At 36.2% G+C, this 19,509-nt stretch overlaps 2 protein-coding genes across 6 annotated transcripts in view; one reads left to right on the forward strand and one right to left on the reverse strand.

Annotated features, from left to right (window-relative positions):
- POLR3G (RNA polymerase III subunit G) overlaps positions 1-2,468 on the forward strand; it is a 41,725-nt gene extending 39,257 nt beyond the window's left edge. For all 4 annotated transcript variants that reach the window (XM_025389255.1, XM_025389253.1, XM_025389254.1 and 1 more), the window contains one exon: positions 90-2,468. In XM_025389255.1, the coding sequence (XP_025245040.1) occupies positions 90-176 (87 nt within the window). In that variant the 3' untranslated portion in view covers positions 177-2,468. The remainder of the gene's footprint in view (positions 1-89) is intronic.
- Positions 2,469-3,757: 1,289 nt separating this feature from the next.
- LYSMD3 (LysM domain containing 3) lies at positions 3,758-17,904 on the reverse strand. 2 transcript variants are annotated; one of them, XM_025388177.1, is made up of 3 exons: positions 17,774-17,904; positions 13,233-13,498; positions 3,758-7,593 (listed from the first exon to the last, which is right to left on the reverse strand). In XM_025388177.1, the coding sequence occupies exons 2-3, from the start codon at positions 13,485-13,487 to the stop codon at positions 6,928-6,930; spliced, it is 921 nt and encodes a 306-aa protein (XP_025243962.1). In that variant the 5' UTR covers positions 13,488-13,498; positions 17,774-17,904; the 3' UTR covers positions 3,758-6,927. The 2 variants fall into 2 exon arrangements, with proteins under 2 accessions (XP_025243962.1, XP_025243963.1); XM_025388178.1 differs by having other exon boundaries at positions 3,761-7,534.
- Positions 17,905-19,509: the final 1,605 nt, after the last annotated feature.

Raw genomic sequence — 19,509 nt, forward strand, 5'->3', positions numbered from 1 at the left:
GATAAAAAAGCAGAGACTTTTAAGCCTGGAATATTTTCTTACTACTCATTCATTTTAATATTGACAAAGGAATGTATCATTTCACTTAGGAAAATGACTACATTAATTCATACTTTGAAGATGGAGATGATTTTGGCGCAGACAGTGATGACAACATGGATGAAGCAACCTATTAGGCATGAAATTTTTCAAAAAATATTTTTATGACGCAGCTTCTGAACATTTGGACAGACTTGATTTGTATTTTGTCTCTGATAAGGAACAAATATTTATTTTTGTTTTGTTTTGTTTTGTTTTGGACAAATATTTGTTACCAAAATATTCAAAACCACTTTGAGTTTACATACTAGTTACCTTACAAATTAGTCCCTGACATTCTGACATTCCTTCTAAACACCTCTGCCATCTCTCTCACGTACTCTCATGGATTTTTTTTATTATTATTATTTGAATATGAATGTGCCTAAAGAATTTTTGCTCTATTATAATCTATGTCTATGTACTTGAAGAAATCATTCTTGCTTAACTGCTGATCTTTTGTAAAACTACTGCTAGTCATAATGGATTTCTATAACCTGAAAGTTGATATAATACAGCACATGGAGCACTTTAAAAACAAAGAAACTTGAAAATAATTTTATTTTTTACCTTTACATGGTGTGTTCTAGACTACTGCATTATGACTACATAAACCTACCTGAGCTCTTACAAGTACAGAATTGTGATAGAGGTTTTGTGATGGAAAACACACACACAGGGAAAAATACCAAACTGAGCAATATAAATGTCACAACTCACATCTTAGCCAGTACAAAGAAACTCTCACATGGGGTGAATATTATAAATACTTGAATTTGGGACTAACTTAATACTGTATGATATATGAATTAATCATCCCACTGTAATAACTGACATCTTCAAATAGTTGGGCTTATGAAAAATTTGACTAAGACATTTTATTTAATTTTATATTTTATGTAAATGTGAAGTAAGTTCTGATCATATAAATACCATGTAGAATGCATGTGTGTGAACTCTATGAAGTGTGGTGGCCTTTTATGTTTCAGAGTACTCAAGCTGTACAATTGATTTATATAAAAATGCAAAATGAACTCAGGTCATTTTGAAATTAAGATTAATTTTTTTGTTGTTTAACTTCAAAGCTAGCTCTCCTAACTTTATATTTTGGGAAAAATACCTAAAAACCTCAGCCTACAAAGACTCTCACAAATGCCAAAGATTTTCAAGGAAATTCATATTATATATTTCAAAAATGATTTATGAATGTTATCTACCAAAAGAGATAATTTTATTTTTCCCTTTTGGGAAGATATTATCCTCTAATGTGAGAATCAGATCCCTAGATTCTGTTTCTACCTGTACTATTAAACTCAACCTTGAACCTGAGCTTGGTTGTTTCTGTGCCTTAGTTTCTCTACTCGTAAACAATTTCCTATAAAAATTGTTTAAACACCAACCAAAATTTACCATGTGTATTCATTCTCTTGCCTTAAAGATCAGTTCTTAATTTACATTTGGCCCTCACCCTCTAAAAATTTGTAGTTTGGAGAGTAACTGAAAACACAATTTTAAGAAACATGTTTTCCTCACAAAATATAATCTTATTTTCCTATCTTGTATTCATGCAGAAAATTGGAGAAAATGTGTATTGTCTTGTGCCATTTTGCAACATGAATTTCTCAGGAAAAAGATCACTTTCAATGGCAATACTTTCTTAAGTAATTCAAGATGGGTGTGAGGACCTATCTTATTAGTTTAGAGCTGTGTTAACCATTTGTGAATTACTTCTTGTTTAAAGGAAGTTGTCAAAAAATTTTTAAGATTCTAAATGGAATATATGAATAAAGTAAGTCGTAGAATAGAAACCTCACAAAAAGTTGTCATTTGCGGTTGATAATTAATATAGGTGTTTTATTCTTTCAACTCCTTAGTACCAGAGCCAAATACCATTTAGTTCTCGGAAATCTTATCAATATTGTTCTGTTTACTTACTTACTATAAATCTGCAGATAACCACTTGAACCAGGCAAATACACTGAAGATAAAGGTTATTTCTTTTTTTAGCTTTGAATTTGTCATGACAATTTTAGTCTTGCAGATAGCAGGGCAGCCCCTTGGGGCAAGGATTTACTCTGGGAGGTACCAGCCATACCCTTTAAGAGCCTTCTTTCCCCCTTTGAAAGATCTTTTTACAATGTTAAAGTATAGTAGTTGTGAGAACAAGCAGGATTTGCAGGTTGCTTTACCAGCATGAATCTCATTTTTCTGGCTTAAAATCTGAGACTGTGAAATTATTCCATAGGAAAGTGAATGTTATTTTGCAGAATTAGCCTGTTACATAAAAGTATTTGTTGAAGTGTCTTTAAAATTGCTATCATGAGCAAAACTGTTTGGTTGCTGTAATGCTTATTTTTCTGTATTTATTTACACATTAAATTCTTACAAAATTGTGTTCGTTTTATAGTAAGATATTTTGTTTTGAACTTATTTAAATGTTTATTTGGGAGAGAAAACTAATTTGTTAATACAGATCTTACCTAGTAACTATCTATTAAGCAGGGATGCTTGTTCCAAATAGTCTTGAATAAACAATCACCACAAACAACAAAACTCTGGGTAATGATTATTCAAAAAAGTTGTGAGATGGGCATGCTGGTCTGTGCCTATAAGTCCCAGCTACTCAGGAGGCTGAGGTGGGAGGACTGTTTGAGCTCAGGAGGTCAAGGCTTCAGTGGGCCAAGAGGAAGCTGAGGTGGGAGGACTGCTTGAGCCCAGGAGGTTGAGGCTTCAGTGAGCCAAGATGGCAACACACACACACACACAGTTATGACAACAAACTTAAGAGATTTGGCAGGCAATATAATTCAGTGTGATCATTCGTGCTTGGGCTGACTTATACTGGATACCAGAAAATGTTAAGACATTCAGAAGATTCTTGTTAAACTTTTCACTTCACTACCTTCAAATGTAGTGTCCATGGAGATTCTTGTTAAACTTTTCACCTCACTACCTTCAAATGTAGTGTCCATGGCTTTGCTTTTACATGGTTAAAATCTCAAGCCTGTGTGGTGGCATGTGCCTGTAGTCCCAGCTACTTGGGAGGCTCACATGGGAGGATCAATTGGCCCCAGGAGTTCGAGGCTGCAGTGAACCATCATGCCACTGCACTTCAGCCTGGGCGACCAAGCAAGAGTCTGTCTCAGAAAAATAAAAAATAAATAAAAAATAAAAAATAAAACCCCTGTAGTAAAAATTTCCATTTTATTTAAAAAACACAATTTTAAGATCAAGATGCATTTGAAAATGGGAAAAAGAAAAAAACAGGGTTTATACACATTCCTCCATTAAATAAAAGCTCCGAAGACCTTTCTCAATTTTTCTGCTAAGCATCTTTTAAACAGTATTCTTGAGGTTGTTTTATAATAAATTAAAACTACATATAAATAGAGCAGGTTATAATCTGTAGATAATGACTCATCTACAACTTCATAGCAATTCCTGGACCATGCCTTACCAGATCTTACCCTGAGGAAAATCCCCCAAAGAACATTCATCTAAAATGTTTTATCTATGTCTTAGAGATAATCCAGGGTATTCTGCCTCACTGTAGCAAACAGGAAATCTGAATTGGTAAACCTCTGGCAATTTGCTGTATCTTACATAGTATCTCTGTATTCGTTTGAGAGTAGAGGAGAAAAGCTTTGCTTTATTCAATTAAATTCACTGGCTTCCATTTTAAATTGAATAATAGAAACTTTATTACATGTTACAGATCTTTCAAAATATGAAAAATAAGGGGCAAAAAATTTTAAAAACATTTTACAGATGTACATGCTAACATAATGTTCTAGTTACATTTGTATAAAATACATTATACAAAAGATTTATAGATTTTGCATACATAAAAATTAAAGCATTCAGATATTTCTATGATCTAACAGTGCAATATGCACATACGTGGAAGAAAATACTGATTACCTGAGCAACATTTTTGTAATTCAAATAAAAAATGATTCCCATCAGTGCACCATTTAAATACAGACTTTAAAAGACTCCACTTTTATCCTGTAACACTGACTAGATCCTTGCTTCATGATATTTCTAAAACTAAGCGTATCCTTCATATTTCCAACTAGGTAATTTTAGAAGTAAATACTTTAAATAAAAAAGAACTAATTACTAAGTAGTGGTTCATTTAAAAAAAAACTTCAGGACACTGAGCCAAGCAGGTAGAGTCCAGCAAAAGAAAAGCTGTAAATAAAAAGTCCTTTGGAGAAGATAATTTAACATGAGTCTTCTAATTTTTAATGTGGCCAGCAGAGTCTATAACCACTTTTAACATACCTTTTGAAAACAGGAACCCCATAACTTCCTAGGAGTGGGATAGCAATTTTATTTTAACCCAGACTTCATAAAACTATCAGCTTTTTCTTTACTTGCTAACTCCAAAATTTTAAGTGAACCAAATGCAGTAATTCTGCTGTTACTTTTACATTGCATACAAGTGCATGCGTGCACACATGCAGACACACACACAGGCCACATGTAAAGCAGCAGATTCAAATAAGGGTGTCAACACAATTAAAATCACAATGTTAAACAATAACTGTGCTTGTTAATTAGTTATACAAGGTAATTTGCATTTGATACAAACTTAACTTACATTAGTACTTTTTAGAAACTAAAATTATTCCAAATGTTTTAAATGCTTAGAAAATTCTTTTCTAAACGGATAAGAACTGTAATTCAATAGGTAACCTTTATACAGAATTATATGTAACTCAAATTATATTCAATTAATTCAAAAATATATAATTTAAATATAGAAAAAAGAAAACTACCTGATGTGTTATAAGGATGTATATTTCCTTCAAAAAAGGATACTCTGCAAGACAAATGGTTTTTAATCAACAAATACACAGCACACCTTATTCCTTTAAAAATAAGTAACATATTTTGGAAATCGAACCCATAACAATTTCAAAGTACGACTAGCAAAAAGGTAAGGAATCACTGTAATTTCATCAATTTGATGTAAACAAAGTTCTTCAAAGGACACCTGGCCTGTTTACCCTAAAATAATCTGCATTTTCTTCCTTAAAACCTCATTTTTCAGCAGGCTTAATAAATACAATGTAAACTGACCAGTTAACACTGAGCATAAATTATATCACACTCTTCTTTTCAAGATGCCCAAGGCACATTAAAACTATTTTTTAAATGTTTAATTTGCTAAGAGAACCAATTTGTAACTTCCCTATTAAACACTTGTTGGTAATTGTCTAAGGTCCTCTAATATTTGCAAAGGCTTTAATGTTTGACTTCTTTGTCCTGTCTTTTCCTGATGGTCTTCTGAAAGTACATAAAACTCCACTTGCCATAAATATTTACTTATTCCAACTGAAATTTGAAATATATAAAATGACTTATCAAAAGCCTGAAACACCAACAATTAGGAAATAATGCCCAGAAAATGAGGTGGTATTATATATCTTAAGTATATATTATATACAAAACAGGCAATCCAGACTCCACCAAATCTCATTTCTATTTAAGAATCATTCTGGTTACATTTTTAGAACACATACTTTTAAAGATTAAATGATGGAATCCGTATGCAAACGCTTCTTCCTTAGCCAGACTATAGCCAACTCAACAGATCTTAAAAAGAGGCACTATCATGCCCTTTTCAAGCAATCTATACACCTTTGGCCTTTGTTTCCCAATTTGATGCTACATGTATAGTTCAGGAAAAAAGTCTAAATTGGGTATTTTCTCTTTGAAAACAGAGGTTAAGGGATTACTAATTTGTCTGATACAGTTAATATAAAAGACCTCTACTCATTTTTGCCTAATGAACCGTTTTCTTTAACAGACCTCAGACAGTTTTGACCCAATTATTTGTGCTTGATGGTGAAAATGGAGACAAATTTATATAGCCTATGTAACGCATCTGACTGGACCATCTGAAATAATGCTTAATTTTAATTCTGAAACTTGGATTTACTTACATAAAGCAGTAAGGCATTAAATATAATTAAGGCATGTTACTGTATGTAACAGCAATGATTTATCACAGTATATAAGGAATTATTTCTTAAATAATGGTAATATGTACATGTTTAACATATTTTTCATCATCAAAACTACAAAAGTGCTTTCAAATATCAGAGACAAATATAATCATTTTAAAAACAGATGCACAGAGGTGAGGTTAAAGGGTCTGTCCTAAAGAAAGCATTCTTAAGACAAAAATTACTGTCAGGTCTTCACCTATTCCAGTGTTCTACTGACTTCCCAACCATAATACATTATTTTGGGGTCTTGAAAATATTTTAATCTATTTCTTGGCCTCTGTTGTAGGAATTATAAATCACTTTCCCCTTTCTCTTTGTATGTATGCTTTCATAGTACATGTGCTAAATGTAATTTTTAAAGGTTTTGAAGTGGTGTGTTACATATGCTACCATGAATAATTTTAGAATCAAACTTTCTTGCAACTGAATATTTTGGGGGTTCATAGTAGTAAATTTTTTTCAGCTGCAAATAACTGATGCTATCATTCTGCATCATAAATTTAACATTAATAAACTTTTTAAAAATTACCTAAAAAAAAAATTTAAACATACATCTTAAGAAAAATGATACATCTTCCAAGTTAAGAATTTCCTAAACACACGTTTAAATTAATTTCTGCTTGAAACATTGACACACCAGATTTATGGATCAACTGCTCTCAACATCAACTAGTTGCTCAAAAAATGTTCAAAGTGTGAAATCCTTTTGTTAAAAACAAAAGCATCTCAATCTCTCTAAATTCTGCCTTTGAAGTGATTATTGGATATAACTGATTCACCACATTCCAGATGCACATGTGACTACTAACGTTTGATTACGAACTAATTGCTATGTTTCGTGTTGAGCAGCAGGTGACTGAGAATCTTGACTATACAGTTTATTATCATCTTGTTGGCCGAAATGTATTCCTTTAGTTGGCACAATTCCATTTTCCATTTCTCTCTGCTGTGATGGGGGTGTGATTTTTGAATGTAAATGTGAAGAGTCCACTGTTGAATGATGACTAACATCCACCTTAGCTAAAATTTCATAATACAACAAATAAAACACTGGTGTTATTATACCTACTATCAACATTATCACGACAGCTGTCCACCACCCTATTCCCCAGTCTGCTCCATAATAGGGATCTTTACGTTGAGTGTTTTTGTTATCAGGTTCAAAATGTATTTGTTGTGCTGTTAAGGCCGATACTACCTCATTGAGGTTCTCTCTCTTATTGTCTGTACACTTTACTATTTGTTCTATGTCTCGGTCTACTTCTTTTAAAAAGCTACCAGCTGAGTCACTGTAAGCAAGAGAATCATTAGCTGGCAAAATTTCCTGTTGTTCGGAAGAGTATTGAACAGATGAATGACGTGAAGTCTGTCTTCCTTTTGGAGGACAAAGTGTTTCGGTCAAGGAACTGAACTTTTTTACTGGAATTTTGATAGACCTAAGGGCAAAAAAGTCTTGATCACTGATGAGATTGTTAACTCTCTTGATATCTGCTACCTGTGGGGAAAAAAAAAAAAAAAGGCAACATACAACTGAATTCTAAATCAAAATAAAGGTAGCAATAGTCATTCATCCTAGTTACTTTTGGAGGAAAAAAAAAGTTGAACTTAATTATTAGTAGTATTAAGTTGCACCCAGAGAAATTTTAATTTTATTTGTAGATGAGAATTCTACACCACTTTAGATCTACCAATCTTAGGAAATCACTACTTTCTACTATCACCCACATATATTTGTAACACTAATTAATGCTATTTAAGTAAATCCTAGAATCCTTTGCTGCTTCCCTTTGTGCATCATGCATAAATACCACAGTCCTTCTACTTGTAAACAATTTGTGAAGGAAGGATTATGGGTAGTTATCTTCTTTATTCCAATTTGGAAACTGGAATATAGACAAATGCTACCCAACTAAAACTACCATATTTTATCAAAACTAACATGCCATAACTCTTAAGATGCAGCATTATTTTATGTATATCTAGGGGGAAAAAAAAAAACTTCACCAAAAATTGAAGATGCCACCATTCAAAAAAAAAGATGCTAAAATGTGTGGAAAAGCATATATACCTTAGAATTTAAAAAACTGGTAATTTATCCCCCTTACTTCTGAAGCCATTTCCACCCCCCCCCACAAACTTCTCAGTGTAAATGCATTATTCAACTACCTTCAAGACTAATCACATATGCTTTTTCTCTATATATTATATATTCCTCAACCTGTTTGTATTATCCCATCCACTGTGAGATAACCTGTCTGTACATCCTATTCCACTGTGTTGGGGGAAGAGGGGAGTGTCTGGCAGATTACCAATTGGTATGCCAGGTTCTCCCACCATCTATTAGTCCCATTCATTTCCATCAATGCTTTAATCTAAAACCTAATCATGTAACACCTGATTGATGTCAGAGAGATAAAGTGGGTCTAGTATGAAGCTTAGATTTCTGGTTTGGTCAACTTGAGGGATGATGACATTCATTAAGAAATGGAACACTGTGGAGGGTAAGAAGAGGATGAATGCAGATTTTAGACATGCTGACTTGGAGCTGCTTGAGATACACAAGTGGAAGATGTTCAGGACAGAGTTGTAGATATATGTCTGAAACTCAAGAACGATCTCAGCTGGAGACACAGATTTGTGGACTATCAGCAAAAATATAATTGAAGTCGGCCAGGCATGGTGGCTCATGCCTGTAATCCCAGCACTTTGAGAGGCGAGGCAGGTAGATCACTTGAGGTCAGGAGTTCGAGACCAGCCTGGCCAACATGATGAAACCCCATCTCTACTAAAAATATAAAAATTAGCCAGGCATGGTGGTACGTGCCTGTAATCCTAGCTATTCGGGAGGCTGAGGCAGGAGAATTACTGGAACCCGGGAGGTTGTGGTTGCAGTGAGCAGAGATTATGCCACTGCACTCCAGCCTGGGCAACAGAGCAAGACTACATCTCAAAAAAAAAAAAAAAAAAGGTAATTGAAGTGAAAGAGGTCAAAGAGTAGACAGATTCACTAGAAAAAGCCTGGGAGAAAAAAACAACAAGATCCCTAAGGAACTCCAACATTTGATGGGTATGCTGAGTAACAGAAATCCACAAAGGAGATGAAGAATGGCCAGGAAGGGAATATACAATAGTGGTTAAAAGCATGGATAACTGGGTTTGAAGCATGGCTTTGACACTTTCTAGCTGTATGGCCTGGGGCAAGTTGTTTAACCTCCTTGCCATTAAGTTTCCACACCTGCAATATGGCAGTAATAATACTACCTACATTATAGGGTTGAGGTGAACATTAATGATTTAAATTTTGCAGGACACTCAGAACAGTGATATATAGTATGTCATATAAAAGTTAGCTATTATTAAATGTTAACAGTAGGAAAACCAGAAACCTGAAAATTCAAGGTGGTCAAGCAGAGAGGGTCTTTATGAGGGAGTAGTGAACAGAATCAACTGTAGATTCGTGATCAAGTACAATGAAGACTAAAAGAGGTCAAGCTGGAAAAATTATCTTGCAGTGTATGTGTGGGGGGATTAGAAAGAAAGGGTTGAACAATAACTAAAAGATGAAACAGTAAAGATAAAGGGTGTTTTATCATCTTACTACCTTCACACTGTTTTGTCTTACAGCAAATGAAGATTCACTGACAAATCCCAAAGTTTGACCCCATTCTCTTTAAATGCTCTTTTGCTTGGTATTGTGTACTCCTACTAATCTACTTAATACTCTTTTTGAATTAGGGTTCGAAGGTTTAGTATCTACCTAAGTTATCTCTCTGAATATCCCTATAATGATTTCTATGCTATGCCAACTTCCTTGGTTGCATTCAAGATTCCAACCTTGGACTTTTTATTCTTCTCATCAGTTGTATAACTGACAGATTTTTAATAATTCTTAAGATTATTTCTAAGTGGAATATACCACTAACTACTTACTGTATTTTTTAAATGATAAATCCTTTTATAATAAATTTTATAATTTTTTTGTTGCTTATGCTCCCATCAAAAAGATGCACTGCTTATCTTAACTAATTCTGTTCATCACCTTTCCCACTATAGTGGCTGATATGGTTTGGGTATGTGTCCCCACCCAAATCTCATGTCATCTTATAATCTCCAATGTTGGAGATGGGGCCTGGGGAAGGTGATTGGATCATGCAGGTGGATTTCCCCCTTGATAATGTCCTGAGTTCTTGTGAGATCTGGTTGTTTAAAAGTGTGTGAAACCTCCTCTCTCACTCGCTCTTCCTCCTGCTCCAGCCATGTGAAAATGCCTGCTCTGGCTTTGCCTTCTGCCATGAGTAAAAGCTCTCTGAGGCCTCCCCAGAAGCAGATGCTGCCTGCTTTATGTAAAACCTGCAGAACCAATAAACCTCTTTTCTTATAAACTACCCAGTCTCAGGTATTTTTTTATAGCAATGTGAGCACAGACTAATACAGAAGCCAATGCCATCTCTCCATTAATGTTAAGCACTTTTCATCATTCTCATTTCACATAAGCAATCAACTGATATATCCTGTGATTTTCCCCAATACATTTTTTAACACTTCTTTATCCTTATCACAAATATTTTAGTCTAAGTCCTGATCATCTTTATTATTCCAGTAATCTCTTTATTGGATCCCCTTCAATTCATCAGCAGGCCCCTCTGTTGTTCTGCATCAATCCTGTTAAAACCCTACAATAACTGTATTCTCTTACTATATGGATCAAACTTTTCCATTCTGTATCACTCCTGTTAAAATCTTACAATACGTATTCCCTTACTGTATGGATCAAACTTTTCCTCAGTGTCTCAAAGCATTTCATCCCAAATAGTCTGTGCCACTCATTTCTGAAATACCTACAAAAATTCCCTTTGTTGTTTACCATATTTCCTCCTTGAAATCTTTACATCACTGTTGAATGCCTGAAACATCCTTGTACCTCATTGGAAATATGACCTATTTTTAATTATTCAGATGGTATGTTAAATTTTCCTAAGATAATTTTCTAGGTTCATTAAAAGAAAGCTAATATGTTATAAAACCTCTGAACCACAAACCACATCTGTACCTTGATGTTTTTAGCCTTGTCTCTCATTTTGAAGTCTATTCCACCATCTATCTTCTATGACATATTCTGTAATTTATTTATCAATGGTCTTATTTCTCTACAAAACATTTACTCACATATTTATTTACATTTAGAAATAAACTTAGATATATTGTGATGTAATAATGGCAAGAATTGATGTTGCCATACATGAGCAAGGTAGGAGGAAAAAACTACCCAGCTCTTTTACATCAAAAAAATTCATTTTAATAAAATATTTTATTAAATTTTAAAATCAAAATTTGTAATGTTTTGATGAATTGTGAATTGTAATAAGAAATGTGAATTATTGCAATAGTTGCAAATGTAGAAACAAATACAACCTCATGACCATAATTTTTTTGGAATATAAATATATATAAATACATTTATATAATATAAACTTATAGATGTATGTTCCTATGAAAGTATTACAGGTAGTCAATAAGAAGTTTTTCAAGTATAAAAATACTTTACATCATGAAAAATTTGGGGGGAAGATGAAAATATTAATGAGAAAAAGGGATGATATAAAATCTCATGCTATTAATAAAAGAGCTCTCATATACACACTTTCCACTTTTTTAAAAAATACAAATTTCAGGTAGCAAATCCTGGAAGTACTTAGAATTCTGTGGATGCATTTAAAGAGCACTCTAATAGTCTTATTTTTAAATGTTAATACAACATTCTGAAAATTATACACTTTGTAACTATTTTAAGTCATGAGGAAGAATTTAAGTTCACTTAAAAATGTGCGAGGAGGTACACAGTACATATATTTCAAAATTCTGTTGGGAGTATGAGAACAAAAAGTTTGAAAACAAATGTTCTAACCAGTTTCCATATCAATGTGGATATAAAAATATCCTGCTAAGGCCTCAAAATGGACATAATAACACAGACAGAAAAAGGGTCCAAATAGAGTACAGTGTCTATTAAAATAAAAAATACACCATTCCTCTTATCTGGCAATCCCACTTTTGGGATCTATCCCACAGAAATAAAGGCACTGCCATTTAAAGATACAGTTGTGATGATATTTGCCACACAAGGTAAAACACCAAGAAAATCCTGAGTATCAATTAATAGGGCAATGGCTTAAAAATATTGGAACATTGATACTACAGACATTATACAACCATTTAAAATAATAAGTTAGATCTATAAGGCTTTGAGGGATGGTCATGAAGGTGTCCATGATACACTAAAAAATGAAAAATGCAAGTTGCAGAGTAAAATGCGATACAATGCACGTTTAAAAATACAAAGATTACTAACTCCCCAAAACATGTATATATAAATAAATACTTATGAGCACAAAAAAAGGTACAGAAGCATGCCAAAGTGTTAACACTGGTTATCAAGAAATTGGGACAGGGAAAAACTTTTCCTTATACATTTCCACATTTTTTTTTACCACTTGAATAAGAAGGTAACATAGTTAAGTGTTGATTTCAATACTGAAATCCGTGGATTTGGAAATACACAGAAATTCAAGTATTTGTTAAAAATTTAAAAAGTAAACATTTACGAATGTGACACAGAAATTCAAGTATTTGTTAAAATTGTAAAAAGTAAACATTTACAAATGTGACACAGACACAGATTTCTTTTCTTTTTTTTTTTTTTGAGACGGAGTCTTGCTCTGTTGCCCAGGCTGGAGTGGAGTGCAGTGGCGGGATGTTGGCTCACTGCAAGCTCCACCTCCTGGGTTCACGCCCTTCTCCTGCCTTAGCCTCCCAAATAGCTGGGACTACAGGTGCCCTGCCACTACACCCGCCTAATTTTTTTGTATTTTTAGTAGAGACGGGGTTTCACTGTGTTAGCCAGGATGGTCTCGATCTCCTGACCTCGTGATCCACTTGCATCAGCCTCCCAAAGTGCTGGGATTACAGGCGTGAGCCACCACTCCCAGCCCATGTGATACAGATTTCCATGCAAAAAATAATAAGAGCAAAAAATGGAGAAAGGAATAAACAAGGTAAAAAAGGACATGGAATTTATTTCAGTGTGGGTAAACAAATAATTTCTTATGGATTGCATTATGTGATATTAAAACTTACCGTACAACAGTACTGAAGGGCTATTGCATTTAGTGTATCTCCTTCTTGTATATCTTTTGTTAATACTATAATGTCATCAAGTCTATCTCTTGATGTACTTCTTCGGACCTTCTCTTTTCCTCTGGATCGAAGCTCATACACTTCAGCATCCTCCTCCAACATATCACTGTCTGAACAATTTCCAAATGCATGTACTTGACCACTTGACTGAACTCCTGGAAGAGGAAAACTACGATTCTGATGCCTTCCTGCCATAATGTTAAAATCTAGAGGAAAAAAAAAGCAGAGAAAATTTTGGAATGTAGCTGATCCAACTGACTGACTGCATGTATCGTACATTCAGGACACAATCTTTTGTTTTTGTTTTAATGGTATTAGTTATTTAAACATTAGGTTTAAGGTTTTTTTCTTTTTTTGAGATGGAGTCTCACTCTGTCACCCAGGCTGGAGTACAATAGTGCGATCTCAGCTCACTGCAACCTTTGCCTCCCAGGTTTAAGTGATTCTCCTGTTTCAGTCTCCCGAGTAGCTGGGATTACAGGTGCCCACCATCATGCCCAGCCCATTTTTGTATTTTTAGTAGAGGCAGGGTTTCACCATGTTGGCCAGGCTGGTCTCGAACTCTTGACCTCAGGTGATCCGCCGACCTCAGCCTCCCAAAGTGCTAGGATTACAGGTGTGAGTCACCATGCCTGGTCTAGGTTCAGGCTTTATAACTGTTAAAGTACAACAAACATATTTGGCAGTGGAGGCAAAGGTATGGGAAGAAGAGGTAATCTCCTCCTCTATTAGATCATATATCACTAAATACGTGGAGTAATTACATACTAACAAAGGCAAATTGCTATAATTTTTTTGGTAAAAATAGAACTTATAAAATTAAACACTATAAAATATTACATTAAATATAATGTATAAATATACAATCTTAAATTCCCCTTATTCTGAGTATGTGAAGAAAATCAGAGAAATAATTGTGTTATGTATTAAAAACTTGTGACTATACAACTTATAGCTCTGATGGAATCAAAGCATGTTTTACATACACATACACTTTTATGAATTCAAAACTTTCCGGCTTGTTCTGCATTTTAAATTCATTCAAATTTGGAGTATCTTTTGTATTACTTCCTCCTGGACTTCGGTATTTATATTTAGTGCAGATATGCCAGCTATACAGGTTATGATTTTGCTTCCCTGGAAGCCTTTTAGTCAACTTAAGAGTCCTCATCAACTTCAATTGATGGTCCATAAAGACTGTGAACAGATCTTAGGTCACTGTGTTAATTTATACTTTAGAAAAAGCATTGTAAGACTGACTGGGAGCTGACCTAAGTTAAAAACATGCATCAATGAATACTTTTTGTTTACTTGCATACTCACTCTCAACTCACCATCATCAAGTTGATCTACTCTCATTAGGAACACAAGAACCTAAAAAACTAATCCCACATTCAGTTTTGGCTTCGTGTTAATTATTCACATAAGAAGGGGAAGATTGCTTTCTGTTCTTGTTGGGAAAGATGGAGGGTAGTAGTAAGAAGCACTCTGGAGATAAAATACTTTGCACTTAAGGTGGTTCAGACATGAAGAGAGGGAGTAAGTTAAGCATAACACCAAGATTTCTGATTTACATAACAAATTGTGGTGCCATTCTCTGAGATATGGAAGAGGAGCTGGGGCAGTAGGTGCATGGCTATGACTATGAATTCCTCTAAGATAGTAAAAAGGAATAGCAAATAGACAAATGGGCTATACAGTCAAATTCAGAGGAAAGGTCTAGGTTAGAAATAAAATTTCATGACCAATCTGCACATAGGTGAAAATGAATCTGTGAGTACATATGATATTACCTAGAGAGTATAGAAAAAGAAAAGAGGGCCCAAGACTGAGCCTTAAAGAAGTCCAACATTCAGTATCTTGGTGAAAGGAAATCAGCCTGAAAATATGGACAAGGAGTGTCCAGGAGAGGGAGAAACCATGGAAGTGTTATGTCATGGAAGCCAAAGCAAAATAACATCTCAAAGACTCACTATTTTTTTAATACTATGGATGAGCACCAGGTGAAACAGGAAAAAACAAACAAACAAAAAACAGAAAAGACCAGCTCCAAAAATCTGAGTACATAAAATGGATGGCGGGAGGCTGAGGCCGGAGAATGGCGTGAACCCGGGAGGCGGAGCTTGCAGTGAGCTGAGATCCGGCCACTGCACTCCAGCCTGGGCGACAGAACGAAACCCCCTTCAAAAAAAAAAAAAAAAAAAAAAAGGATGACAATAAATTACAAAGGTTGAGGATCCCTAACCCAAAAATCCAAATCTTAAATACTCTGAAATTTGAAATATTTTGAGTGCTGACATGAAGCCACAAATGGAAAATTCCACGTCTTACATTTCAGATTTCAGATTAGGAATGCTAAACCTGTATAGGTATTCTGGTGATGTGCTTAAGTACCCTGAACACATTATTTTTTCACTGTATTAATGGTATGTCTTTTTTTTTTTTTATTTATTTTTTCCTGTTAAGCGCTTATGTGTGAATAAGTGTAAGAAAATGATTGCTTACTAGTAGCACATAAATTCAGAGTTAGGAATGATAGTAATGCCAAACAACCACAAATTTTCCATAAGGGTGGCTGAGATAGTGACACTTTTGCCTGCTGATGGTTCCAGGTACAAAAACTTTTGTGCACGAATTATATAAAATTACCTTCCGGCTACGTGTATAAGTTGAACATGAAACACAAATTTCATGTTCAGACGGGTCCCATCCCCAATATATCTTATTATGTATATGCAAACATTCCAAAATCCCAAGAAATCTGAAACACTTCCGGTCTCAAGCATTTCAGGTAAGGACTACCCAACCTGTACTTTCTATGTAGGCGTATACTTATCATAAAATGCTTTAAAACCATTTAATATAGTTGAATCCAACCCTTGAAAGCCAGTTTCTGACCCTGCTCTAAGGGCAATATTGTAATGCTTTAAAAGCTCAAGACTTCCTATTAAGATAACACAGAGAACTAATAGCTATATGTTAAGTAGATTATTTCAACTGTTCTCTTAAGTGCTACATTATTACCAAGAACTAGGATTCCTAACTTGACAGCTATCAAACTAAAGAAAACTATCACATTTTATATCTCCAAAGTAGTTTTGAAGCCATGACCACATCTTTTCCTCCAAGGATAACAGTTTTATTTCCACTCATTTAACCAAGTCTTTTTTTAATCTTGTGTCTTTAATCTAGGGAATGTCTGTGAACCCTGTAGATTCCAGGCAAATTTTATACATATGTATATTTTTCTGGGGAGAATTTTTATTGCTTCATATTCTCAAAAGGCATCCATGATCAAAAAAGTTAAGACTTAATATACAGCAATTTACACGTGGCTATACCGACCTACTTATGCTGTCCCGTTAGACACTTTCTCCCTAATAATTTGTTCTTAGAACTTAAAAATTGGCTTAGTAGTACAGCTAACTGAAAATCACTAAGCAATGCCCCAAAGCCATTTTAGCTATTTGTTTCTATCAACCTCTCTCCATGATATATTTCTAAATAATAATTTAAAGGTCAGAACTTCACCTGTCTCACTATCTCTCCATTCCCCTTTATAATGAAATGCAGGCAGCTGACTATACCTAGTTACAAAACTGGGTATTCTGAATGATCAAGAACTGGCTGTGTCTCCAACCGAAGTGAATAGACAGACCCAGGCAATCACTCCAGTCTACTACTCAAGAGATTAGAAAGTACGTAATATTTAAGTCATCTGGCTCAATTCTATTCACTTCTCTTAATTCTCTTAGTGCAGGAAAAAGGCACGAATTCCCTCTTCAGAAACCTGGAACAAGCCTGCGCGCTACGTAGATTACGAAAGGCCACAAAACAGTGTTAAAGCATTCATCAGCTCAGTCTGTAACTGAAAATGGTTTCTCAAACACCTTCGTACGGTAGAACGGCTGCTGCTGGGTGTTTCGCCTTGACCTTCTTTAAGCAAGAAGCAATAAGAGGGTCACAGGGCACAAGTTAAAGCTGCAAAAGGACAGAATCAAAGTGCCTTATCCGCTGCCAGGGCCAATTTTATTTTTTTAAAACTTAACTTCCTCCCCTCTGTATCGCAGACCTCAAGTTTTTCTTTCCCTGCTATCGTCAGCGAGGATTACGTCTCAGATTCTTCGGTCACGGCATGACACTTGAGCGATGTGACAAGATGCCGTCAGCGAATATTTCACGCCAACATAAAGTTGTGGGAGAAATGCTGTATTTGGGTGGGAAATGAGCTGCCCCAGTAATAAAGCCGGTAGGTGTCCTTCTGAGCCTCAGTTTCCCCGACAGTGTGACAAGAGGGCCTGGCAGGGCTGGTCTGGAAGTTCTTCCCTTTCTCGGGGGTGTCCTCCCCGCGGGCCGAGCCCCGCCCTACAGCACCCACCACACCTGTGGCCGAGGGCTCAGCGCCTCCAGTGAGGACGCAGGTGGGGCCCAACCCCGCCCTCCTGGACCGGGCCACCCTCATCTCCTGCCACCATCTTTACCTGTCCTCGTTAGCAGGGGACACGCTGCGACGAGATGACCAAAAGGTCCGTCGCCCCCGCTGTCCCGGGCAAGTTCATGGTCCAGCCTCCGCCTTGGGCTGACCCAGTCCGCCTCCGCCTCTGCCGCCAACGTCTCCGCCTTCCGGGCCGTACGCCGCCGCCACGTCCGCAAACCTGAGGTGCGTCATCGCGTCAAGTGGGCGGAGGTGGGAAGGGGCGGGGGAGGAGGCGGAGGGCAAGCCCAGAACGGGGGAGTCCAACCACAGGTCCACGCCCAGCACGCAGGCGCAGGGACTCCGCAGGGGCCCGGGGGCAGGTCCAATCACCGGGTCCAATCCTCAGCCCTGCCCTTAACTCCTCTCCTCCTTCCCCGTCACCTCACTCCCAGCGGAAAAGATCTGGTGGTCAAGTCAGCAGACCGAACCCGCGACCCCCAGCGACCTACTGGCTGCGTCTTTGTCCAGCGACCACACGGAGCTGGCAGAGACTGTCGGAGGCACACGGAGGACGAGCCGTGGCTCAGGATGTGTCCGGGAGCTGTCTTGCATTTTTTTCTTGCTGTGCATCTCGAATTTTCTTTAGGGTGGGGAAGGACACCTCAAAACCACTGTTGACATCACAGTTTCAGAAAATTGCACCATGCTTGTTACCCTTTTCATGCTGAAGACTCCAGACTGTTGCAGAAGAAGCAAAATACTGGAGAGAAACCCTTGGGGGACCAAGGACGAGGGTTGGGGGGGGGGGTTGTTTCAACTTTTGTGTTTTTAGGTGAGGAAAGTGAGCCACCTAGAGTCAGGCCCCAGGAAATGTTTTCCCTGGCTGGAGGAGTCAAGGGAGTCAACAAATTGTAATCTAACTTATTTTGGTTTGAAAATTAACTGAGTCATTGGTAGTCACCATTGGACTCTATGAGATGTTAGCTTGTTCAATAACAAACTCATGACTTCATACATGATTTTTATCACAAATGTGTTAAATGAGTATGATAATGTGTTTGAATTTACGTATTTGAATAGCAAAACCCGCAATTACTTTTGCACCAACCTAATAAATGAATGTAAAGCATTTTAATGAGTCTGATGTCTCTCAGTGTTGACATTAGAGATGTTGCACTTTGACGACCATGCTAACTGTTACGACAATACCCATTTTAGGCACAAATAGCTGGGGTGCAGGGTGCACAGTAGTGCTTTTCAGAATGTCTGAATATTTATACATTAGAAAGCCTTTGAAGCTTGGTTTTAAATTGTTTTTCAAAGGGTATGTTTTTGGTTTTCTGGTAAGTGCCTCTGCAAAGGTTAGGAGTTTTGCATTGCAATAGTTTTCTTTTATTTGCAGGGATAGGAACTGTGCTCCCCAGCGTCACAAAAAGAACTGCAGGAGAAGACGACTTTTGAAAAAAGATTGTCTGAGTTGTTCTGTGTGTTGTTGCCCTCATGACATCCCTGTCTGTAACCATTTATCACTGAGACATTCTCTCATCAGCAGACAAAGGATATATTCCCTACTTGATATGTAGGACTTCGGCTGCTTAGCCCTCATGAATGTTAATGGGAATACAACCTTCTTTCTGTCTATAGGTTATTTTTCTTATTTTAATGTCAACAGACAGCGGAATTAATGTGAGAGTCAAAGTGATAGATTTCAAGCACTGCTATAGGACCAATACCTGTATCCTTCATATAAACAACTTTCTCAAAGATATCTGCATGCTCTTGAATCGTTATTTGTATTTA

Source organism: Theropithecus gelada, chromosome 6 (genome assembly GCF_003255815.1).
Source record: "Theropithecus gelada isolate Dixy chromosome 6, Tgel_1.0, whole genome shotgun sequence".
Taxonomy (NCBI): domain Eukaryota; kingdom Metazoa; phylum Chordata; class Mammalia; order Primates; family Cercopithecidae; genus Theropithecus; species Theropithecus gelada.